This window comes from Myotis lucifugus, unplaced genomic scaffold (assembly GCF_000147115.1).
Source record: "Myotis lucifugus unplaced genomic scaffold, Myoluc2.0 scaffold_173, whole genome shotgun sequence".
In the NCBI taxonomy this organism is placed as follows: domain Eukaryota; kingdom Metazoa; phylum Chordata; class Mammalia; order Chiroptera; family Vespertilionidae; genus Myotis; species Myotis lucifugus.
In genome coordinates this window covers 692,494-718,449 of record NW_005871221.1, presented here as the reverse complement: position 1 = coordinate 718,449, position 25,956 = coordinate 692,494, and the positions used below count along the sequence as shown (strand labels likewise).

General features: G+C 39.4%; 1 protein-coding gene across 18 annotated transcripts in view; it reads right to left on the bottom strand.

Moving 5' to 3' along the window:
* Nucleotides 1-24,325, bottom strand: part of MAPKAP1 (mitogen-activated protein kinase associated protein 1) — a 185,402-nt gene extending 161,077 nt beyond the window's left edge. For 4 of the 18 annotated variants that reach the window (XR_002831084.1, XM_023760120.1, XM_023760122.1 and 1 more), the window contains exons 1-2: nucleotides 4,330-4,588; nucleotides 1,416-1,505 (exon numbers count right to left, since the gene is read on the bottom strand). Coding sequence is in view for 14 of the 18 variants with exons in the window: in XM_023760120.1 (XP_023615888.1) it covers nucleotides 1,416-1,505; nucleotides 4,330-4,588 (349 nt within the window). In the remaining 4 variants the exon portion in view is untranslated. Of the gene's footprint in view, nucleotides 1-1,415; nucleotides 1,506-4,329; nucleotides 4,658-5,268; nucleotides 5,415-12,438; nucleotides 12,509-22,008; nucleotides 22,071-23,906; nucleotides 23,963-24,089 lie in introns of those variants that run through there. The other 14 variants (XM_023760118.1, XM_023760121.1, XM_023760119.1 and 11 more) reach the window with 11 other exon arrangements.
* Between the last annotated feature and the right edge of the window lie 1,631 nt (nucleotides 24,326-25,956).

The window sequence follows — 25,956 nt, the reverse complement described above, 5'->3', positions numbered from 1 at the left end:
CTACTTACACCTCTGATTCCACTCTTCCCCTTACTTACTCTACTCCAACCAATAAGCATCCTTTCCTTGCTATTCCTTGTATACATCAGTCAGACTTCTGTCACAGAAACTTTAAATTTGCTGTTCGCTTGTCTTAGAAAACTCATCTCCAATATCTGCGTGGTTCACTCCTTCTCTGCTCAACCATCACCTTCCCAAAGAGTCCTTTCCTGCAACTGAGGCATGTGCCCTTGACTGGAATTGAACCCGCGACCCTTCAGCTAGCTGGTAGGCCAAGACTCTATCCACTAAGCCAAATCGGCCAGGGCGAGAGATTTTTAATATATATAAAAGAATATATAGGAAATCATAGAAATGAGATGCAAAAAAGAGAAGTGAGTGGGATTTCTGGTTCTGCAGGGTCATCATTTAGAAGCAACCATTATGAAAATCAGACCCACTGAGCACACTCAGGTTTACAATCACAGGAGAAAGCACAAACCACTTTACATAGTGTGGTTTAGCAGAGAGAGACTGGCCTTTAGAGGCAGACAGTGCTAGATGCAAAACATGGCTCTGTACTGCACTACCACTTCCTAGCCTTGGAACTTCAGCAAGCTTAATCTCTCTGAGCCTCCATCTCATCTGTCTCGTCTAATCAATGATACCTACACCTTAAAAGATCAGTGCATTGGAGGTAATGCAGAAGAACTGCTTAGAACAGCACTAGATAGGTGTTGGTGATAATTAGTAATCATTAAGATTGTTAGTTTTATAACAGTTTATAGCAATGGAGTCAGTCAGCAAAAACTATTGGACATTTATTAAATGCAGGGTGGTAATGAGAGGTGCTGGGAAGGTATAGAAGGCAGACTGCAGACATTTCTTTGAAAGGAGAAAAAAAAGTCTAGGAAACATGATATAAACATTAGAAAATATTTTAATAGCACTTTATTTGGAATTTTTTTAAATGGCTTCTCTTATTGAGATTAAAGCTTTGAAAATACATAATATGGCCAGCTTCTTAATACATTATCATATGAACATACTGCATATGCTAATAATACCACTAACATAATGGTTTTTAAGCTAAAGGAAAGAATTCGCATATATGCAACAGAGATTGTTTCTGGGGCCATAATAAGGCAAGATAAAGTCTAGGTTAGAACTGGCAGGAGAAATCTACAGCCCAGAGGCCCATACAAATCATAGGTTCTCCTTGGCTCTAAGAACAAGGTACTAGCACGACAGTGTGTACAAAATGTGCCTGTGACCCAGACCGAAGAGTGGCACCCAAATGAAGAGTTCAAATCTCAAAACACAAGAGGTATCCACCCAGAGGTTGAAAAGGATGAATTAAAAATAAAAGCTCTTATATAATAATATACACCAAATATATAACTTTCAAATTAACAAAGAAAATTATTTCCATTTACCTGATTGTTTAGAATTTCTTTCTTTCCACTGAATATTTTTGCATTTGATTTGGTTTTGCCTCTCTTTTCGAAGTCGTTCTAATCTTTGAGCTTGAAAAGAAATATTATAACTATAAGTTTGTCAATGAAAGTTTACTATAAACAAAGACATAATTAACTACCTTTATATGAATAAAGATGTTTTATATTGTATATGTAGGAAAAAAGTCATAAAATTTTAAAGGTGGCACCCCTGAAAAGCAAATACCAACAAAAACATGAAAATATTCTTGATTTATAATTGAAATTAGAGGATATAAAACATTAATAGAGATCATAAAGATAGTATTAACATGGAAGAGAATAATAAAATGTGAAAACTTCTGTGATTAATATGACATTTCATTATATAAATCATTAATAACGGTCTTAAAGGAATTTTAATGCACAAATGAACTGAAGTGAATATTACATTACAGGAATAAAATTACTGTTATGAATTACTCTACCCGTTTCAAAAATTAAAGATAAATGAACTCAGACTAGACTATTAAAGTTTTAAATATAAAATCCTTTATCTAAAAATCATGAAAATTATAAAATGTCAAAGCTATATAAATTAGCATAGCTTTTCTTCAGTGGGCTGAAATAGTTTATAGGTAGTAAAATAAATGATTTGTATCTTTGTAACATTAGTCAAATCTTAAAAAGAACAATTTTTCTTATACAAAATTTTAAGATATGCTGAAAGGATTAAAAAGTAAATACCTTGGTCACAGGACACCCCACAATCTTAATTATATAAGTGCTATCTTAAGAAATTCCAACAACAATAACAAATCATCACCTAAAATAATGCATTTGTGATTATATTACCACAGGCTGATTACCACAGGCAAAATCAGTTGAACCAATCTTTTAAATAATATTGTCCAACATACATTAACAACATCCAGATGGACCACAATGGAAAAGAAAGTCACAATTAATGCAATCTCTTGAAATTAGTTTCCTATTGCACTTCCTATTGTGGCACAATGCTAACAAAAAAATAAATAAGTAAATTTCTCAAAGGCAGGAAATCATACACTCCTGCCTTAACACTGTGGTAGGGAAACACAAACTAATCTTGCCAGAAATGTAAGCTATACTGGCAAAAGCATTCTGACAATGCCACTATATCTAACCAAATCCCACTCCATTCAATTGCAATTAATAAATGTGAAGCGTACAGCTGAAGTAATATAATCATGAAGCTCTCAATTGAGCAGCATTCTCCTACTGAAATCCATTCAACCTGTCATATAAGATATCATCTCAATAACCTACAAGAAAGTCAGTTTCAACTAGAGAACTGAGAATCAATGGTTCTAAATTATAGTCAAACCTTCACTCAAATCCTATTTTGATAAAAGTTCCTTTAGATACTAGAAAATGCTATTCATTATTTTCATCATGAGAACAAATTATTCTTTGTGGATGTCACAGAACACTGAATTGTGAACCAAAATCTTAACAGGACTTTCTCTGTAAATTGTAACCTGCTCTACCTGCAGTCTTCTTCGTGTAAGTATTTTCAATGTTCTACCACATCTCCTACCACTACTTTTCTTGTGAGTTAACAGCAGGTTACTGTTATTGATTAGATTATATTTTCTGATTTATTCCACCCCCCTCCAAAAAAAAAAAAAAAAAAGGATCTCCTAGCATACCCTGATATAGAACAATTATATATTCTAAATAATTTATCTAAGTAAAGGCCTTGGTTCATCACATTTCTCTTGAAATGCTTCCAAAAAATAAAGCTGGAAAAGGGCAATGATAGGCTTTTAATAACTAATGACTAAATATATATATATCAAAGTTGAGTACTTTCAAGCCACAAAGATCAAAGTGCAGAGATCAACTTAAAAAAAGGTAATGTGCCGAAACCGGTTTGGCTCAGTGGATAGAGCGTCGGCCTGTGGACTGAAAGGTCCCAGGTTCGATTCCGGTCAGGGGCATGTACCTGGGTTGCGGGCACATCCCCGGGTAGGAGATGTGCAGGAGGTAGCTGGTCGATGTTTCTCTCTCATCGATGTTTCTAACTCTCTATCTCTCTCTCCCTTCCTCTCTGTGAAAAATCAATAAAATATATTTAAAAAAAAAAAAGGTAATGTATCAAAAACAGCAGCACCTTTTCTAATCTCACACCCAATGTAGGAATTCATATTAAAAAAGCAGCCCCAGTAAATATTCAGCTATCTCCTTCTAATCTCCAACCCTTACAATTCTTCCCAGGGCAAGAACTGTCTCAGGCAGCAGCCCTCCTTGGCTGGTCAGCTGCCTATCTAAAAGGTTTTGTATTGCCCGGCTGGTGTGGCTTAGCGGTGGAGCATCCACCTATGAACCAGGAGGTCAGGGTTCAATTCCCAGTAGGGGCACATGCCTAGGTTGCAGTCTTGATCCCCAGTAGGGGGCGTGCAGGAGGCAGCCAATCAATGTTTTACTCTTATCACTGATGTTTCTATCTTTCTTCCTTTCCTTCCTCTCTGAAATCAATAAAAATGTATTAAAAAGAAAAAAGGTTCTGTATTACGTCAACCTGAAATCTGCCTCCCAGTAGTCTACCTACTAGGACCGATGTTGCTTTGCTGAAGATACTTAAACATGTCCCTTTCTACAGACTTTAGAAAATAGAACATCCAACATGCCTCTAATAGCCAACTTTTTCACTATATCTCTTCTACTTCTAATAGCATCATTCCAGAGGCTCTCTCTATTCAGTAGTGGAGATGGACATACTGCTTTGACCCATTCTTGGTGTTAATACATGCATACTCCTGGTTTACACACTGAGACTTTCCCATTAAATCTAGTCCAACATTATGCATTATTCTATAAGATTGTTTAGTGATGTAAAGCTCAGAAGACATGACTAAAAGGCAATGTTTACCTGTATTTGAGCGTCTTCTAATACCAAAGTCCCAACTTGAGGTAATATCGACTGACTGGGCATATACATAGCCCTGAGTCTCACCATTGCTTCCCTGAATGTCTGACCCATTGTCTCCAGTCATTGAAGGAGGATGAATCTTCTCTAGGTCAACATCATGATCAATGAGAACCATCTCACACATTCCTGTATCATCACTGGTCACATGTGACTGTCGAATGTGAGCTAGAATGATAGTTGGATTGTCCAAGAAGGCCATCCTTTCTGTGGGCCAATTTCCTTAAAAGGCTATTTTCTCCTCTTCATATTGTTTCACAGGCTCACCTACCTAGAAACATGACGTACACAGCAATATTTAAGAATAAAGCAGAATAATTTTTCAAACAAATTCAATGTGTTAAAATGCTACCTTGAAAATCAACATTTATTCCTGTACCTAGGAGCCTAAAAGGATTAAGTCTAAGCTGCAAGGAAATCCTTATAAGCACTAAGGCAGTGGTTCTCAACCTTCCTAATGCCGCGACCCTTTAATACAGTTCCTCATGTTGTGGTGACCCCCAACCATAAAATTATTTTCATTGCTACTTCATAACTGTAATTTTGCTACTGTTATGAATCGTAATGTAAATACCTGATATGCAGGATGTATTTTCATTGTTACAAATTGAACATAATTAAAGCATAGTGATTAATCACAAAAACAATATGTAATTATATATGTGTTTTCCAATGGTCTTAGGCGACCGCTGTGAAAGGGTCATCCGACCCCCAAAGGGGTCGCGACCCACAGGTTGAGAACCGCTGCACTAAGGTCTAAGGCTCTAGTCAATGAGGTCTCCATGGTATCAAGAGAGGATAGCTTGCTCTCTTGCAAAACAAATAATAATAACTCCTCAGTCCACTCAAAGTATATAACTACTGTTAAAACAATACACTTTCCTTTCTTTCTCCCTTTATTCCATGCAGTCCTTTCATCACTTTATAAGATGATAGAAGAACAAGTTGTATTTTCCTCAAACGATGTGCTGAAGTATTAAACTGCATTTCTTCAGTTTACATTCCCCCATCATATGGTTGTGAAGTATCTAATAGGGCATAGACAATGCTTTCTGAGTTACTAGGAAATTTATAAAAATGTACTACCAAAGTAATTTTGTTCAATAAATACATGTTCCTTTCTTCTGATTTAAGACAGTATTGTGCTTTTTAAAATAAAACTTATTAATCAAACTTGTCTCTTACTACATTAATTTCTTATTTTAGAAACCTAATTATAAGAACTGCTTCCTGAACCCTATTAAAACTGCAATGCTGTTTATTTTGGGAACAAGATGGTACCTCCTCAGTTGAATGGGAATACACAACAAAGAAAATATTACAGAACCGTGGTTAAGAACCTAAGGCCCTATAGGCAAAACTGGGTTCAAATCCTGGCCCTATCACTTGCTAGCTATGTGATGTTGGTCAAAATAATGTTAACCTCTTTCGGCCTGTTTTCTTTATTTATAAAATGGAATCTCATATAGAAGATAATGCAGATTAAGTGCTCAAAAGAGTCCCTGCCACATAACTAAATATTAGCTGCTATAATTTCAGCTTTCAATTTTTGTTTAAAGTAATCCTAAAAAACATCAACAATTTGCCCTTCTCTAGTAAATTCACAGCAGGTAAATCAAGTGTGTGCTTCCTGCCGAAACCGGTTTGGCTCAGTGGATAGAGCGTCAGCCTGCGGACTGAAAGGTCCCAGGTTCGATTCCGGTCAAGGGCATGTACCTGGGCTGCGGGCACATCCCCGGTAGGAGATGTGCAGGAGGCGACTGATCGATGTTTCTCTCTCATCGATGTTTCTAGCTCTCTATCTCTCTCCCTTCCTCTCTGTAAAAAATCAATAAAATATATTAAAAAAAAAAAAAAAAGTGTGTGCTTCCTTTGTGACAGAGGACTCTGCAGGTCATCTGCGTCACCTCCCTGTCCTCCACAATCATTAGAAGAACAACAATGTGAAAGCTGGATTGAATTTGTTCCTTCAACAGTCCTAGAATTTATTTTTAGAAAGACCTATATAACACCAGATTTTCTTGTCATTTGTTTCTTCTAGAAATGGAACATGGGGGAAATCTAGTTAATAAATCATTATAGCTAACAGGTTTAAAAATTTTCTGTCTGGTAATATATTCTATTGGCATCATTTGCTGGTTCTTAAATAAAGATACTGAGATTAAGAAAAAGTTTAACTGAGGAGTATCTCTAACCAAGTGAATTACATTATCTCAGTTTTTTTCTAAATATATTCACTGAGTACTTATTTTACACAGGGGCTAATGGGAAATGCAAAGTTAAGTAAGGGATCCCTGAATCAAAATTTTATACCCTCACACACACCTAGTATGTCTCCGAATACAATGTGATTCCTCTAAGTGTCAAGTTTCTGAGGCAGTCAGTCTCAGAAATGTTAATGTCAGCCCACCATCTTAAATGTATTAATCAAAAAAATATTACAGAATTTGCCCTGGATAGTGTTGCTCAGTGGTTACAGCGCCGGCTTGCACACTGAAGGGTAGCAGATTTGATCCCAGACCCCAGTCAGGGCACATGCAGGAGGCAACCAATCAGTGTCTCTCTCTCCCGCTCCATCTCCCTCTCCTCACTCCCTTCTACTCAATGGAAAAAAATGTCCTCGGGTGAGGATTAACAAAAAAACAAAAGAAAATATTACAGAACTAAAGGGGAACATTTAAATTTCACTTATAAAAATACAAACTTCTGCCCGGCCAGTGTGGCTCAGTTGGTTGAACATCGGCCTATGAACCAGGAGGTCACGGTTCAATTCCCAGTAGGGGCTCATGCCTGGGTTGCGGGCTCGATCCCCTGAATGGGGCTTTGCAGGAGGCAGCCAATCAATGATTACTATCTCTCTCACCCTCTCCCTTCCTCTCTGAAATCAATAAAAATATATTTAAAAAGTAAATAAAGAAAAACTTCTTATATAGCCACAAAAAGATTTATACAACCACAGAATTACTTATAAATGAGAGTTTTTGTTTTGTAACAGAATCATAGGATCACAGATCACCAGAGCTGCAAATATCCTCACTGCAATAACGATAACCGTCTACCCCCATAAAAGGAAGGCAACTAGTTGCCAGCAAAAGAGGAGCAGGTGCTTTTACCTTGATTTTGAATAGTTCTCCCTGTAAAAACAAGGGCTTCAGTGAGGAATCACACGTTCAGTGGATGTTCTGGCACTGAAGAGTAAATGGCAAAGGGCAAAGCAACAACAGTATACTGAAGTACCTCCGTCTTTTCAAGGAAAATGGACTTGCTCCATCACTTCTTATGAAGAAGAGAGTTATGGGCAAACACTTGTGATGGCACACACCAACTCCCTAATTTTATCCTTACAGAACAAAGCCCTTAAAACACCCCAACATGAAAAGGTATCTTCTCTATTAATACATTATAACTTCATACCTGAGGAAACTATATGACTCACTCAACAAATAATGCACTTAATACCACTTCTTTTTTAAAAAAATATTTTTATTGATTTTTTTTTAAAGAGAGAGGAAGGGAGTGAGAGAGAAACTTTGATTGGCTGCCTGCTGCATGCTTCCTGCCAGGGATCGAGCCTGGAACCTGGGCACATGCCCTGCCTGGGAATCGAACAGGCAACCTTTCAGTGCATAGGATAACACCCAACCAACATAGCCACACTGGCCAGGGCAATACTGGTTCTGGTAGGGAGCTCCCCACAGGATGCCTGGGAAATGTGCTTTCCACCTCCCCTGACAAGTACTTGAGGATTCAGACTGTAAGTCTCAAAGACAGGGGCTATAATACCACATCCCTTCTGGCAACAAAGGATCTTATACATTTCAGGAATTCAAAAAATGTTGCTGCCTGACTTCCAAGGACTATACAATTCTGTTGTAGAGATTAGACATATATGAACATGTCATGTGTAAGAGAGATTATAAAGAAAGGATTGCCTTTTTTCTATTAATACAAATACAAGAGCTCTTCAATGTGCTCTTCAAAATTGTCACCTTGGGACACTATCAACTTATTTCAACACTACTTTTTAAAACCAATAATATGTTTTAAATCACTTAAAGAGCAGCAAATTATCATTTGAAGGTACATTTGATTTCTCACACGAAGATATTCTGAACACAGATTAAAACAAGTTATTTTCTCTCATCAGTTGTAAAAAGATTAAAGATGTTTAAAATTAATGTTGGCTGGGATTCAGAAAAATGGGACTTTTTAAAGGGTAATTTAGATGGAAAAATTCTGTAGATAGAGATGGTGTTTGCACAACAATGTGAGTATACTTAATGGCACTGAACTGTATACTTGAAAATGGTCAATGGTAAATTTTATGTTATATATATTTTACCTCATTTTTAAATTTAAATTAAAAAAAAAAGATCTATGAAGTGCCACATTAAACAAAATTAAATGTTTTCTACTTGCTGTTTATAGCACTTTTCAAAGCTTTTAAACTACTAATGTATCTTGTGAAGCTTCAAGAGTGGGGAATCCAGTAACACAACACATTCCAAACCCCAAACTTATCTGATCCCTAAACATTATTTTCCTCTATGAAAACTATAATAAATCAATGTATAACAAAGTCTCACAGAACATCGTTTAGAAATGCTGCTCTACACTTTTACAAATGCTATTTCTTCGGGCCCTGAATGACTTTCCTGGATGCCACCAATCCTTGACTCTGAGATAGTTAGTCCTTTTTTTATACCTTTAGGCCATCGGATAAACAATAATTTCAGGCACCAGGAAGTCTGTTGCCCTAAGATGTCCTACCTTTCAAAGGTTCTCCCACTTTTTAACTTCAGGGTCCTCAAAACATATAGTTTTACCATAACTGGAAGCAATAGAGACATCATGCAGAGTAGGAGGATGTTAAGAGATGTCCCAAAATAATATGACCATTTTTAATGTACTGGGTGGGTCTCCTTTTATACTTCATTCAACAAATATTTATCATTCACGCAACAAATATTTACTAAGTTCCAACTATGTGCTTAGTGTGGTTCTAGGTGCAATGTGGATGCTATTGCCACTTTACATAACCATTTGTGTTCATTAATGATCATGTAACTTTCCTGTGGTACCTTGGCACATGCCCTATACAGAGGGGAAAGGAGAGAAAGATAGGGAGGGAGAGGGAAGGAGGGAAACATCAATCGGTTGCCTTCCCATACATGCCCTGACCAAGGATCAAACCCAAAACCTTTCAGTGTAAGAGGATGATGCTCCAACCAACTAAGCCACACTGGCCAGGACAACACAAATATATTTTTAATAATAACTTTACACACATACACCTTCCAAACTTTACTTCTAATAGCTTATAAAACAAACAAACAAACATGCCCTAGCTAGTTTGGCTCAATGGATAGAGCGTCAGCCTGCAGACTGAAGGGTCCCAGGTTCGATTCCAGCCAAGGGCACATGCCTGGGTTTCGGGCTTGATCCCCAGTAGGGGGCGTGCAGGAGGCAGCCAATCAATGATTCTCTCTCATCATTGATGTTTCTCTCTTTCCCTCTCCCTTCCTCTCTAAAATCAATATATTAAAAAACAACAACAACAACAAAACACACACAACATAAGGTACAACATAGTAAAAAAGTAGATGAGAAAAGTGGCAGAGGGGAAGTCACTCAGAATGAATCCATAAGCCAGTGCATGGCACAGATCTTGTATATTTCCTACAGGTAGACTACAGAATCTCTGAAGCAAATTTTACAGATGAAAACGCTGAAAGGTTAAGAAAACTGCCCAAAGCCAGGCAGCTAATAAGTACAAGAACCAAATCGAAGAGCTTGGGATCTTAACCACTATACAGCCTCTCTCAACAGAAGAACAAAGAATTATGATAGTTATAATAAACATGATTTTTAAATATCCTGACATTGAGCTCTTTGGGTTCTGGGGCCTGAGAGAAATTTCTTCCATGGGTCTTTACGAAACATGTAAGACAGCAAATGTATTATGCAGTAAACTAGACCCTTACTTAGCCTCTCCTCCGCTAATGCAACAGAGAATTGTTGAAGAGCAAGATATAAACAGTGCATGCAATGACTGCTCAAATATAAAAGTCACAACATTTTACAAACGAAAGGAACATCAGAGATCATCTACTTGTTGACCTGAAACCACCGAGGGTGGGTGTCCTTTAAATTCTCAGTTAGGTCTAAGTATCTTTTTTTAAAATCCCTAGAGATTTGTGAAACTTCAGCTACAAAGTCCATACCTAAAAATTCTGTTTCTTCTGTTTCTTTAAATAACTCCCATAAGCAAATGAACCCTAAGAACCTGAGATAGGCAGCAACATGGCTTAAAATGCTCAAGTTCAGCTAACGGCTAAAAGGAAATTTCCCTTCTTGAACTTTCAACACTCCAAACATTCACTTCTCTGCCAGGCAGACTTCAAGTCCCCTCACCTGCAATCTGTGAAAACTTGTCTAAATAAGCAACAGCCTGAGGCTTCTCAAAGGTCTGCAAACTCCCAATCAAAAATTACTGCTGCCCCATCAATGTGTCATATAAATGTTGGCATGTTAATTGTGTATTTATAAGATTGTTAATGGTTAGTTAATTTACCTCCCACACTATTATTGTACTTGAAATGATTTAACGTCTGCTGAGGGAGTTAACAACATGTAACAGCAGATGCGAGATTTTTTTTTTTTTACCTTTCCACACTGTACCCCCACTTCATGCTATTAGCATTAGGCAAGTTAAACATGATTCCTATACAAGATTCCTTAAAAGTGTTACAGAAGTACTCACATTTATTTTTCACAAACAGGAATGATCACAAGTTAGAAATACAAAAGCCTTTTTATTATATGCAAAGTCTTCCATTTGTAAAAACCAACAGACCCTTTTTTAAACTAAGATTTCAACATTCTTTGATCTAGTTAAAGTTCTGAATTCATACCTCCTGGAATTTGAAAATAATTGAAATGACCATTAAAATAAAATGCACCTTATTGCTTTTAAATCTCTTTTTCTAACACTCTCCAATTTAATTCTAAATTAAATCTTCATTTATTTTTCAGACCAGCAAAAAAAAAAATTAAGCTTTTTTCCCCCCTAGGGGAATTAAGATCTCCTCTATGTAAAAATGTCTAATTTCATTACACAGTAAATAGTGAGATCCTATATCTGGAGTTTAATTTTTCCTTTCACATTTTTACTTCTATATTTTAACTAAAGGTACTTACTAGACTAAATCAAAACAACAGAAATGAAATGCTTGTATCTTCTTTTGAATAAGAGGTTCATTCACTACATCATTGCGAGGTAGGCACTGGGAATCCTACAAAAAATTATATAAACACTGGCCTGCATCCTCCAGAGACTACTTTTACTGACATAAGAGCAACATAAGGCAATACATATTAACCACCAAATGAGACACAAGGACAGTATGTTTTCCAAGAAGCTTCAGGAAGGAAGAGGGTCTCATGTAAGGATGGCTAAGCTTTCATTAGGCAGAATCACAGAGAACGGTAATAGATGACATTTACTAAGCTTGTACTATCAGCTGTACTTTTCATGTAACAACATATTTTATCCTCACAACCACCACAAGATGTAGGTATTAATATTAGCTTCATTTTATAGATAAAATAAAATTAAGGTTTAAAGGCATTAAGTAACTTGCTCAAGGTCACATGGTAGATTTTTAAAAGGCCAGTCTTTGCAGCTCCTCCCAGCAAGACTCACACTGTGATCTACTTTGAGCAACAGAACGTAATGGATTATGGGACTTCTGAGCCTTGGTTTCAGGAAAACTTGCCGCTCCTGCTGTTGCCTTCTTTGGAATAATATATTCATCAGGGGAAGAAGCCTGGGAAAAAAGACTACATGGAGAAGCGTGGGTGTCAACCCGGCTTTCCTGCTGAGGCCCCCTGATGAGTGACTGAGGACATGTGGAACCCACTAGACCCCATCAACCTACCAGAGCAAGTCTTGTATCCTAACAAATGTTTCCTTTAGGTAAAGGGACACTGACCCTTGATTTTTCTTTTCTTGTACCACTAACCTCCACCTGAAATGTCTCTGAATCTTACCATGTGCCAAGATCCAGTTAAAGGGAGCCTGGTACAAGTACAGGGCTTCTCAAACTCTCCACGAACACACCTGAAGGGCAGAGGAGAGTGGGCATAAGTCAAGGTATGACAGAACGGAGGGAGAGCCACCTAGAGCACCATGCTACAAACATTTATTTTTAGAATTCACTCATATTTGCATCCTAGCCTATAATATACTACACCTAGAAAGAAGTGCTTTAGTTTTGAACTAAACTATAGAGTGCCATGCTTACTCTGCAGCTTCTAAAACCTCCTGGCACATACTGGGATTCTTATAACCCCAGTTTGAACAGCAAGGTCTAGAGGAAAAACATAGACTTTGGTGTCAGAAATATCTAATTTTGTGAAGATAAAATGGACAACTCAAGACCTAATTTTTGCTCAAAAGATACTTCCTATGACAAGTATGAAGAACAACTGTAATTATTAACAGCAAACTGTATATAAAGTTCTAAACACAAATTAGACTAAAATCTCTATTATTATGCAACTGTTATAAAATAATCTATATTTTCAAAGTGTTTTTGAAATACTGTATATTAACAGCAGTAGCTGTGAAACTTCAGACAACCTAACCACCCACCACTCCCAAAACTCCGACAATAACCGTGGAGAAAAAGGACTTAGGCACACATGTACTTTCTACAACTTTAACAGTTAATACCAAATATAATCAAAAGGAGCTTAACTACTACCTCAGTGGGGATGGTGCTCCTAATATTGCTGTAAACTTAACCTCCTTAACTGGAAAAAGTAGAAAAGGTACTTATAATGCAAATTACAAACATTATAGTCAAATCATGCATCCGAGTGAAAATAGATGGAAATCGTGTTTTTTAATCACCCCTCCTCCTACCCAAAGAATGTTAGACACACTTGATGGAAATGCTGCTCACCAAGTAAAGGTTACTCTGAAATACTTCAAATTCCATAAGCACTCAGGATTGCAAAAACTGTGGGAAGAGAATGTTCCAAGCACAGACTCACGGACAGAAGGCACAAATGGAATAAATCCTGACACATGATGACTACCTAAGGAAGTCTAATCTGAAAACTGAATATATTTGTTCTCAAGACATTGAATAAGGTTCAGTTTCTGAGAGAGGAAGGGAGAGAGATAGAGAGTTAGAAACATCGATGAGAGAGAAACATCGACCAGCTGCCTCCTAAATAATTTCCTTCACCTAGTTTAGATACACAGGATGGGCAAAAGTAGACTTATAGTTGTGAGTGTGTGAATCCGCAGGCCGACGCTCTATCTACTGAGCCAAACCGGTTTCGGCGTGAAAACTGAATATTCTGGAAGGTCATTCCGCTGTCCGGTCTAATTAGCATACTAGCTCTTTATTATATAAGATTATTGTATTCTTTTCCATATGAACAACTGTAAACCCACTTTTGCCGCACCCTGTATAAATCTCTATCACATTTCAAATTTAAGTTTTTACATATTTTATTTTTTTATACCAACAACTTTATTTCTTATCATGTGTTTGTTGCCTAAGCTTACGAGAATACAAGTTATAACAAATCAAAATTTATATTATAATTTTGGGGAGGTGATCACCCTTTTAATTCTGTTCATATTTTAACAAGGCAACTTTAACCCAGTGATCAAAGCTTCATTAGCTTGTAAACAAACTGTTTCTCAGGTAAACTGAATTGCAGCACATCAGAAACTTAAGCAAATAAATAAATACAAAAAAGGCAGGGAATATAAATTAGGGCAGACAAATCTGTATCTAGCCTCATGCCGGTAAAGAGCATTCTATCAATATAGTGAAATGCTAATCTCCTAATTAACAACCTAATTAGGTAATTATGGCTTTGCAGAGGGATGCCGAAATGAAATATGACAACATGGTCACCTCTTTATATGGCACCTGTGGGCCTTTTCAGCTGTCATTGCAAAGAGTGCAATATCAATTTGAACAGATGACAAAGTGCTGTCATTTTTCATTCTGGTAATATACAGAATGCTTTGGACAGAAGCAGTTTACAAAAAGAAACATCTTGCCGGGTATTTTCCTAATTTAAATATGCTCAAATATTTTGTCAAATTTTTGCACACTTTTTATATTGCATATAGAATTACCATGCACATTTTTTTAAAAACTTAACTGGCCATCATGCTTAACTGTGCTTGCTGAAACTATTGCAATTTCAATGATGAAGTATACGAAAATTAGAAAAGGGTAAAAGGCACCAATACATTATGACTTTTAATATTTATGCATTTTTCATACCACAGAAAAATTAAAATCCATACTTTGATCTTTAATTTTTTTCTTACAAAAATGGGAATTTACACAATTTTCCATAACAAAGAAGCACTTCCCAATATCTAAGCATTCAATCCACAAAAAAGCTCCATTCAAGGGTGGGAAAAGTACAATTCTTCGTATGGAAAACAGAACAATAATTAATAAATAATAATACAAGAATAAACTCTGTACTCACAACTGTAAGCCTACTTTTGCCTACCCTGTACATATCAATGCCCAGCCTCACAGATATGAGAGTGCACTCTCTTTGAAACACAGACCTGGCCGGATGGCATGGGTCAGTGGTTGAGCATCGACCTATGAACCAGGAGGTCACTGTTCCGTTCCCAGTAAGGCCATATGCTCTGGTTGCGGGCTGGGTCCCCAGTGTGGGGTGTGCAGGAGGTAGCCAATCAATGATTCTCTCTCATTATTGATGTTTTCATCTCTCTCACCTCTCCCTTCCTCTCTGAAATCAATAAAAATATGAAAAAGAAATATGCAATACTTTCAACAATAAAGAATTTAAATTAAAAAAAGAAAAGAAGGGTGTGTCACAGGACTACTCACTACCCACTGGCCATTAAAGAGGTGATGGTAGGTAGACTGGGACACTGGTACATTCCAACAGGAATACAACTCTTCTTCCATAATATTGTCTTAAATAGGATTTTGTGGGAAGGACAGGAAGGCTAGCTGGGAAACGTCAACATCATTTATGTCAAGAAACATGAAACTAAATTCTAACAACAGAGGTGAAAACTAATTTGAAAATACAATCCATTTGTAACTCCAAATCATTTGCATGGATGAAAACTTTTTTTGTCAAAATGATATTCACTGGCTCTATATTAATACCAAGTTTAAAAGATTTTTTTATTAAAAAGTTATGTTTATCAGAGAACGTTTTAGAAAACAAAAACGCATAAAGACCTATCCTCCTACCACCTATTTCTTTTCCTTCTTATGTATGACATAACTGGGATCCTACTCTATATAGTTTTATATCCTTTTTTCACTTCATGTTACATGATAAGCACATTAATGTCATTAATATTCTTCTAAAACATTTTAAATGACTGCACAATATTCCCATCCTATGGCTTTTCCATAATTTCTCTAAGCCCTTTGTTAAATACTAAAGTTGATTCTAATTTTTACTATTATAAGTACTGCTACAATGAACATATCTGAACACGAATATCTCCTACATCTCTATTTCTTTAGCAACAGTTCCTAGAAGTGGAATTGCTCAAAAGGCATGCGTGACGTATTTTAAGGCTTGTGATAAATACTGCCAAAATTCTTTCCAGAAAACTTTTACCAACTTATATTCCCCCCAGCAATATATGACTGACCACCATATCTCACCACCAACCTCTGCCAGCAATGATTATTATTAGAGTTCTATTAAATCTTTAAACTTCAGATCATAAGATTATACCTGTAACCAAAAATTCTCAACATAATCAGTAACAACTTTCTGTAGGAATTAAGTTTAAATGAGTAAGGAGGGCCATGGTTGATGATGGTCCCAAAACAAGGGCCAGTTCCAATATTCAAATTTAGAACAGCATGGAATAGTGACAAAAGCACTGTAATTAGAGGAAAAATCAGGATTCAAATCCTACCATTGCCATTTTAGTAGCTCTCTACCTTGAACCACTTTACTTCTCTAAGCTTCAGTTTCAGCATTTGTAAGATGGGAATGAGAACATAATATTCCTTGTTCTAACACTTCAACGGGTAGTCACGGGCACACACAGAAAAAAAAGTAATATAAGCAACTGAAGGTATTTATTGTTATTTAACAGATCAAATCATTTAGTAGCCTAAAAACAATACTGAAACCCTTTTCTCGATAGTGCACAGTTGGTAGGTGTGAGAAGTTATGCACAACGCACAACTAGAAATTAGACTAATTTCATAATCCAGACATGAAAATGAAAAGTCTCACTCCATAATCACTCCACAGAATCATTTGTTACATTATACTAACATCCGAATGTCTGGGCCCCTGAAAGATGGTACCTGCATCTCTCCATAAGTTATTTCATTTAATCCTCACAAGTAGTACATGAGATGGGCATTCTTGTCCTCATTTTGCAGATTGTGATGGTCAGTTTATAACTGACAAAGCCAGTATTCAAATACAGGTAAATGTGACTTCAAGATTCAAGCCTGCACCTCAGTTCTTTGTTAGTCTCTTTTATATCAGCAACTAAAATTCAGATTAAAAATTTACTTTGTTTTAAAAAGAAAACCATTCCTTCAAATAATTTTCTACCAGTTTTTCTGCTGAAGCAGTACTTATCCTATATAATAAAAGGCTAATATGCAAATAGACTGAATGGTGGAACAACCGGAACAACCGGTCACTATCACGTGCGCTGGCCACTGGGGGCGTGCGGGGAACGTGGTGGATGTCGGCTGCGGCAGGATGGTAGAACAGGTGAGCGGGGGCGCCAGACCAAGACGGGCGCCAGCTGCTGTCATCAGGGCGAGCCTCTGGTGGTTACTGAAAATTCTTTGCTCCTGTGTGCCGCGGTCTGGCCTGGTGCTTGCACCACCAGCCCTGCTCGTATCCGCTGCTGGCACTGGAGCTGCAGCTCACACCCACTGCCAGCGCCGGCCCTGCTCACACCCACAGCCGGCGCCAGAGCCGCCACTCGTACCCACTGCCAGTGCCCGGCGCCGGTCCTGATCGCTCAGCGCCATCAGCGGGTGCAAGCAGCGGCTGCTGGCTATGATCACCCCTGAGGGCTTTTCCACCTCCCCCTGCTCCTGAGGGGTGATTGGGCAGCAGCTGCCGCTCGCACCCGTTGCTGGTGCCATCTGCAGATGCAAGCAGGGCCGGCGCCATCAGCGGGTGCAAGTGGCAGCGGGAGCGGGACTGCCAGCAGACAGAGGACCAGGGGCCAAGGCGGGAGGGGCCAGGTGGGGGCGTGGAGGATGGGTCAAGACCTGCCCCTGTGCCTGCCACAGCCTCACAGCCCACAATTCCTTTCAAGGTACACGAATTCGTGCACTGGGCCCCTAGTTTATAATAATATACCTTAAAATGAATCTATAGGGAACTAAAAAAAAAATGTTACATCGTTTTGAATGTGTAAAATTCAGTCCATTTTGTCTGCATCAATAATAAAAGCATATTCATAAAAGTGTACTCAAGTATAGGATATGAATTTAACACTGCATGTATGTATGGGTAAATGTGACATAATATTCAATTTATTTCACAAGTGATTACTATAATTTAATTCCAATACTTATTCTAATACCTTCTTGCTGTTTCCAGAATTTAAGTTTTGTTTTGTAAAACGTTTCTCCCATTTTTCTCACTTTCAATTACTTAAAACTGTTTCCTTCTTTGGGTCCAAATTTTGTGTTTCCTATATTAAATCTATCTTCCCAATATATCTAGACTGCTGCCAACACAAGTTAATAAATTCTGAATGACTGCTGAGGATTTATTTTCTTCATTTTTATATTCCATGTTATGTCCTTATACAATAGAGTATGAATGAAAACAAGTATCTAGAAGACCAATATTTTTTCCAATTTTCACCTGGTGGAAGCTGGGTATTAAAATAAAAATAAATTAAACTCTTGGGCTGGGAACTCCCTGACCATATTTCTCTCACTATGCTGGGTGTCTCTATGCCCCCTTTCAATCTTGTGTATATATAGTCAACAAAGCACTGTATGCATTTGGGGAGCACCTGGCCTGTCAAGGTCCTTTCCCAGAAGTAATGAACAAAGAAGAGGGGGAAGAGCTGAGCAGTAGCTCCCTACCTGCCAAGCGAGGAGAAACAGCACTTTAGATTTGAACCATTCTCTACTGGGTCTACCAGTAATCAGCTGTGTAACTTTAAGCGTGTCAATTAGAATCAGAAAGCTTGGCATCCTGAAAAGATTTCAGCAAGACTTGATTTGAGCTCCTCATTATCATCCAGATGGGAAAAAGATACAAAAATTTCTAAGTGGCTCAACCAAAATCAAAAGGCTGTCAGCGGCATAGCTACAGTCAGACCTCAAGCCCCTCTCAATCAAGTGCACTTTCAACTAAACTGTCTTTCACTGGGAGCCAATATTTTAATCTCAAGAGGTTATGTTTACCCCCCATGTTCACTCCATGGCACTGTACAGAGGACCAACAGAGGCAAGAGATTTTATAGCATTTAAAGTGCTAAAAGTATTCCAAGGTCATTTCCTCATCAAGCCCCATCCCTCCTGAAATTTAGTCTGATTATATAATAAAAGCATTCACCCTGCCACTTCCCCAAAGACATCAGTATGAGTCAATTATAAAACCCTCTCACTCTGGCAATTTACCAGTACACGTCTATCAGTAATCTCGACTGGAGTTGTACCTCCTGCTTTGAACAGTGGATACCAAAATTTCAGCGATAAAGTACATCAGAGTTCACAATCAGACAGCCTAGGACTGTACACAGCACACAAATGTGCTTTAGTCCACACAGCAATTTTTTAAATGTCAATTTTTTAAAATGAAATACATACATTAAACCCCAGCCCTGGCTGGGTAGCTCAGCTGGTTAGAGCATCAAGCTACTACACCAAGGTTGCAGATTCAATCTCCAGTCAGAACACATACAAAAATCAACCAATGAATGCATAAATAAGTGGAAAAACAAATAGATGTTTCTCTCTCTCTCTAAATCTATCTATCTCTCTCTCTTGCCCTCTCTCTCCCTAAAATAAAAATTAAAATTTTTAAAAAAAATTAAATATATTAAAACCCAGATTTCCAGCATCTCTTCTTTAGTTGTTGTTAATTTTCACCTAAGGATATTTTCCCCATTGCTTTTCAGAGAGACTCGAAGGGAGGGAGGGAGAGAACGGGGGGAGAGGGGAAGAGAGAGAAGGAGAAATGGGGAGAGATTGGGAGAAAGACATTGATGTGAGACACAAGGATTGGTTGCCTCCCCTGGGGGGAGGTGGGGGGGAGGAAGTAAGGGGGGTAGTGAACCGGCAACCAACCGCTATCTTCAGACTGGACATATGCCCTCCAGTTCATCAAGGTCTGTCCTACTCTCTATATTACATCATGGGCATTTGAGTTGGAGACCCCTGAGGCAGATGCTCAAAAGAAAACTAACTTAATAAATACTTGTTCACTCTTTTGGAAAGTCCAATTTTTTTTCTGGCATTATCACTCACTAACTAGGTGACTCTTGGGTCCCCTACTTAATCACTAAGCTTCATCACCTATCTCAGAGAATCATGAAGACTGAAGGAAATGAAGTATAGGAAAAACATTTAACAACGACCAGAACTTACTGTAAGTGCTCAATTATTTTAAATTTAACACAAGTTGAAATGAGCTAACTTTTATGTCAAAACTTCTCAAAAACTTAAAACCCACAGGAAACTCCAGGTCAGAGAACCTACTATGGGAAAAAAACATCATGTGACAGAATTCCTTGTCATATAATTGGCATCTATTGCTGTGTTCTTAACAATAAGGCCTATATATCAGAATAACCGATTTCCAGCAAATTCTCAGCCTGACCCTTTAGAGATCCCCTGAAGTACAACAGTTTCTAAAGTCCTCAGTTATGAGTCAACGGGCAAAGCAAACCCCCCACGAAAAAGAAATATATTGAACATCACCGAGGAGGCAATGAGCTGCTTGAGTGCAGGGGCCACATTCAGTCCTCAACATCCCTACTGCCCAGCACAGTGACCAGCTCGCTGAAACCGCTCCAGGGCTAGCTCTTCTCTGAAGCCTCCTCAGAGGGCCCCCGTCCACACCACAAAGAAGAGTGGAGATTCCAAAGTCTAACAGATAATCCCCTCCATTCACAGCCCCAACAGCTGCATAAACTCATGGAATTTATTTAATCTCTCTGTGCTCTAGTTTGCTCATCTGTAACATGTACACTGTCCAGTACAGAAATAAATGAGACAATACTTTTAACACAATGTTGGCACACAGTAAGTGCTCATTAGCTATCATTATTAGTGTCCCCTCTTTTGTCCTCCTTCGTATCCTCGGGGATTGCTATCTTTGTACCTCAAGTACTTTACTACAGTTCACCGGCACACAAATATGTCTCCCCCACTAGAATGTCAACAGCCTCAGAGTAGGGACCTGGTTTTATTCCTCTTTGCATTCCCAGGGTCTAACATTTTCCCTGTTATGAAATCACAGATCCTCAAAGTATTTATTAACTAGCAAAGTTATAAGAAGAAACTGGAATTTACTGCTCTTGCCTAACACTCAATCCCTCACTGACACTGACCCCTAGTGACCCTCCAACTTTATCTTCCAGTATACCCACACTAAAAAGAAGCAATGGCCTGCTTTATTAAGACTGGTCTCCTCACCACTCTAAAACCATGCCAGTCATTGCACCTTTGCATCTTATAGTTATCACTTCAGAGACCTTACCATGTGTCAGGCCTTTTATCCACATTAGCTTATTACATATTCACAATACTCCATGAGGTCCATATTATCCCTCTATCCCAGTGGTCGGCAAACCACGGCTCTCGAGCCACAGGCAGCTCTTTGGCCCCTTGAGTGTGGCTCTTCCACAAAATACCACGTGCGGGCGCGCACGTACAGGGAATGTTGTGGAGTGAAAGATGTAGTGTCGAGGATTGAGAAAGGTATGTTGAGATGGTTTGGACATATAGAGAGGATGAACGGAAGGAGATAGACGAAACAAGTATACAAGATGAGTGTGGATGGGAGAGTTGGAAGGAGTCGATCTCAGCGAACGTACCTCAATCAGACTGAGGACGTTTTTAGCAAAGGCCAGCTTAGGAGTACCCTAATTAAGTTAATAACAATGTACCTACCTATATCGTTTAAGTTTAAAAAATTTGGCTCTCAAAAGAAATTTCAATCGTTGTACTGTTGATATTTGGCTCTGTTGACTAATGAGTTTGCCGACCACTGCCCTATCCCAACCCATACTTGAGGAAAATAATGCTTAGAAGTAAGAAACTTGCCAAAGGTCACATATCTAGCCAGAGAAGGAACCAGGAATTGAATACAGAGGTCACGGTTATTCTCTACACAATGCCTTCCTTTCTCATATTCAAAGCTGAGCTGACCCACCTTCTACCTTCTTGCTTTGAAAGATCATGGTCTTGCCTACATTTAAAAGAACATCTATACCATTAATTTTGACACTCATATTTCTTTCTCTTGTATACTTGTTTCAATATGTACTTGATATCAAGAGCTATGGTGTGAGAAAGAAGGCAAAACACATAATGAAAAAAGCACAGATGTAGGCATCAGACAGACCTGGGTTTGAATCCTGGCTCTGTCTTGTACCAGCTGTGTAATTTATCCCGAGTCTTCCTAATCTGTAAATTGAGATTAAAATGATTAAACAAGAGAAACCTATATGTAATACCCAGTACACAGTAAATAATAAAGCTTAGTTAACCCCACATAATGAAGCATTACCTGGCCACAGTACACTCCTCAAAAACAAATGACCCAACCCCCGTTCTATGTTATCACTGTATCACAGAAAGAACTCTCACACAGTGTACTTATCACTCTGTGTTGGAATTATTCCCTTATCTCTCTCACTAAATTGAGCTCCTTGCTACAAGGCCCGAGTCTTACTTACTTCTACATTGTCTGGCATGGTACCTGGTACCTATCCATGCTCAGTAAATGCTTGCTAAGTAAAATAATTACAGATACGATGAGTGTTTATAGTAGTGGTTCTCAACCTTCTTAATGCTGCGACCCTTTAAGACAGTTCCTCATGCTGTGGTGACCCCCAACCATAAAATTATTTTCGTTGCTACTTCATAACTGTAATTTTGCTACTGTTATGAATCCTCATGTAAATTTCTGATATGCAGGATGTATTTTCATTGTTACAAATTGAACATAATTAAAGCATAGTGATTAATCACAAAAACAATATGTAATTATATATGTGTTTTCCGATGGTCTTAGGCGACCCCTGTGAAAGGGTCGTTAGACCCCCCAAAGGGGTTGCGACCCACAGGTTGAGAACCGCTGGTTTATAGGATTCTAGAAAAGAAATAATTTCCAGCTGGGATTGTACTGAATTGGTTGAGGGAGGCCAATTTCAGCTGGGCCCTGGGTAACACCTCAGTAGCTCGCCAACAGAAAAGGAGAAACCTTCTAGGCAGGGAGAATGTCCTACAAAACACACGGGACAAAGAAAAGAACAAATATGACTGGAGGCCCTACTTGAGTAAAGGATCAGAGTAGAGTAATTTAGGAAGGGGGCCTTTTCAAGCATAGCTGGAACTTTAGCCAGGCACCAGGTCAGGGGTGTAGAGGGATGTAAGTTCAGTATGGGATCACAGTAGCTGAAGGTATGAGCACAAAGCTGAATGGAAAAGGGGCCACCAGCACGCCTCATGGCTCCAGCAAGCTTGCAAGTGTGTAAACCAAAAAAAAAATTGAAAACAATGATCAAGGCTTCATCAAGAACTCTTTCGGCATTTACTGAGCATCTCATGTGGGCTCGTTGTATATGAAGAATAAAAGATGGTGTCTCCTCTTCCTCCTCTAGTGGGTTTTTAAATTAGGAATCCACCCCTTCTGCTTGTCAAAACAGAATGAGCATGTTGGTTTGTTTGAACTAATGTTTATAATAAACACTTGTCTCCACTTGACCATTCACACCTGGGGAAGTTTTGAACTTTGCTGGTTTTGATTTACAACATGATGCTTTGCACGGTGCCAGATACTGTCATAGGCTTCAAAAACGACTTGCGATCATTCAGGATGAAATTCTAACCAATTTCTGAGTCGACTTTTTGGGCTTACGTTAAAGTAATACTCTTGTTGAAACTATAATCATTTTTTCTACTTTAAACAGATTTAGAATACTCTTTGTCACTCCCCAAACGAAAAAGCTGAATCAAAGTTACAGCAGCACTCCACCAAGAAAAAGAAAAAGTTCTGCAAGGCCATTTACCGCTTTGTGGCAATAGGGGGAGGAGGCGCGAGGAACCGGAGGCCACGCAGGCAATGCTTTAAAAACTTGATTTTCATATTGTGACGATTAGGGCACCTAAATGTGGGGCCGGCAACTGCCAGAGCCAATAGCGTCCTCCTCCCTCCTCTCACTCCTCCCCAACACAACCAGACCCACTAGCTTCTCCTCCCCCAAGTCACACACCCAGCTAACTAGCTGTCAGACTCACAGCAGCCTCCGGTTCTGGAAAGGGCCAGGAAACGGACGCTCACGGGAGAGAGACCTGAGCAAGGAGGGCCAGGGAGGCTGCCTGCCGGGTTTCGCCAGGCGCGGAGGAGTGAGGAGCCGCGAGGCTCTCCAGATGGCTGGCAGGAGAGCGAGCGAGTAAGGTAGCGGCTGGGGCAACCTTTACCTGAAAGTGCTGCCACGCTACCGGCCGGGGCGGCCCGGGACACGTTCCTGGGGGGAGGGCCCGGCTCCTCGGTGCCTCTCGGCCCCAGCCCCGAACTCTCGGAACCGTCGGGGACTGGCGCTCCTCCCGGCCGGCTCAGCTGCCGCTTTCCGGGCTCGCCCTCATGCCCCCGCCGCTCGCAGCCGCCCGCCGGCAGAGCAGCAGCCCAGTTGCCCCGAGTCTCGCCACGACCCGGAACCACACCTCACGCACCGGAAGTCCCTGACTGGGAAGGAGCTGCTGGCTGGGGACGTAGTGCGCAAGCCCCAGAGCCGGGAGCGAAGAGTGGAGCCCTCCCGGGGGGGCGGGGCCGAACGGAAAGCCGTGCGCATGCGCGCCACTTTCCTGGCACCAGTTGAGGTCAGGGTCAGAGCTTAGCTGAGGGTCTAGCCCTGGACTTGGGTAGGTGGAAATCAGCGTTAGCGGTCTCCTTCGAATCTTCTTTTCCTCTCTCCCCGTTTCTATGGGAGAAAGCCCTAAGGTCATAAAAAGTGAGTGATGAGGCAGCTTAGCCTCTGGGTCAGAAAGACCTAACTGGCTGTGCGTCCTAAAACAAGATACCTCCCCTCTCTGACCCTTGGTTTTCCCACCCATTACAGTAGTTCCAATTTTAGAGTATTGCGGGATGATGCTTTAAAAACACTCAACACAGTGCCGGACACAATAAACACTTAGTAAATGTTAGCTGTTAATCTCATTATCTGTAAAATGGAGGTGATAATTATCCTCCTCAAGAACTGAAGGGAGGTGTCCATAAGATATGAAGACTGACTGGGAACAGGGGCTCATTGTTTGTGGGGTATCTCTCTCAGCGGGAATCAGTGGGAGAGGCCACCTGAAGGGGAACGAACTCAAATGCAATGATATATCTCTCCTACCTGAGAGAGTGTCCAGAAAGTCTCTTTCAAAAATGCATCTTAGGGCCCTGGCCAGGTAGCTCAGTTGGTTAGAGCATCCTCCCCATACACAAAGGTTGGGGGTTCATCCCCCTTCAGGGCACATACAAAAAGCAACCAATGAATGCATAAGTAAGTGGAACAACAAATCGATTTTTCCCTCTCTCCTTTCCTCTCTCTCTCTCTCTCAAGTCAATCAATAAATACAAAATTTTAAATGCATCTTAGCACAAGAAAAAGAAAAGTCAAGACTGAATTTCAGCCCAGGGGGATCCTTACCCAATATTAAAGTCACCAACAAATACACCATGGATCTACCCTTATTTTCAAATATGAGTAATCTCTTAGCTCATGGGAGCGAGGGGAGATGCATCTTAAACACCCAAGGGCGTTCCTGCACACACATCACCACAGTTCCATTGGGGGCCTGTTAGAGGCACTCTGCCAATCACAGGGTGTAAACACCGTTTGATAGTCTGTTTTCTGAAGTCGCCAGATTATTTCACCCCTCCTAAATATTAATCTTAATTTTCACTTCTGTCTTGAGCTCCAGTCTGAAGCACAGCTGCCTGATTGCCCCTCATTCACATAAAACCCAACCGACCCAACTGGACACACTAAGCATACCCCCTCTACCACTTACAAGTGATTTCATCTTTCCCAGCTGGCTCTCTAAAATTCCTTATCTGTAAAATGGGAATGACAAAAGTCCTAATTAATCCCATTGAGTTGCTGTGAGGATTAAATGAGCTAATACATATAACTCACATAGAATAGAGCTTGATATAAAGCTAATAACATTTACTAATATTTATATAAAATGCTTACCGCTATTACTGCACCTTAGTCAGTAAGCAAGTACTTATTGAGTGCCTGTAGATTAAGCCTTTCCTAGGCACTGGAGATTCAGTGGTGAAATATGAGGCAGGGAC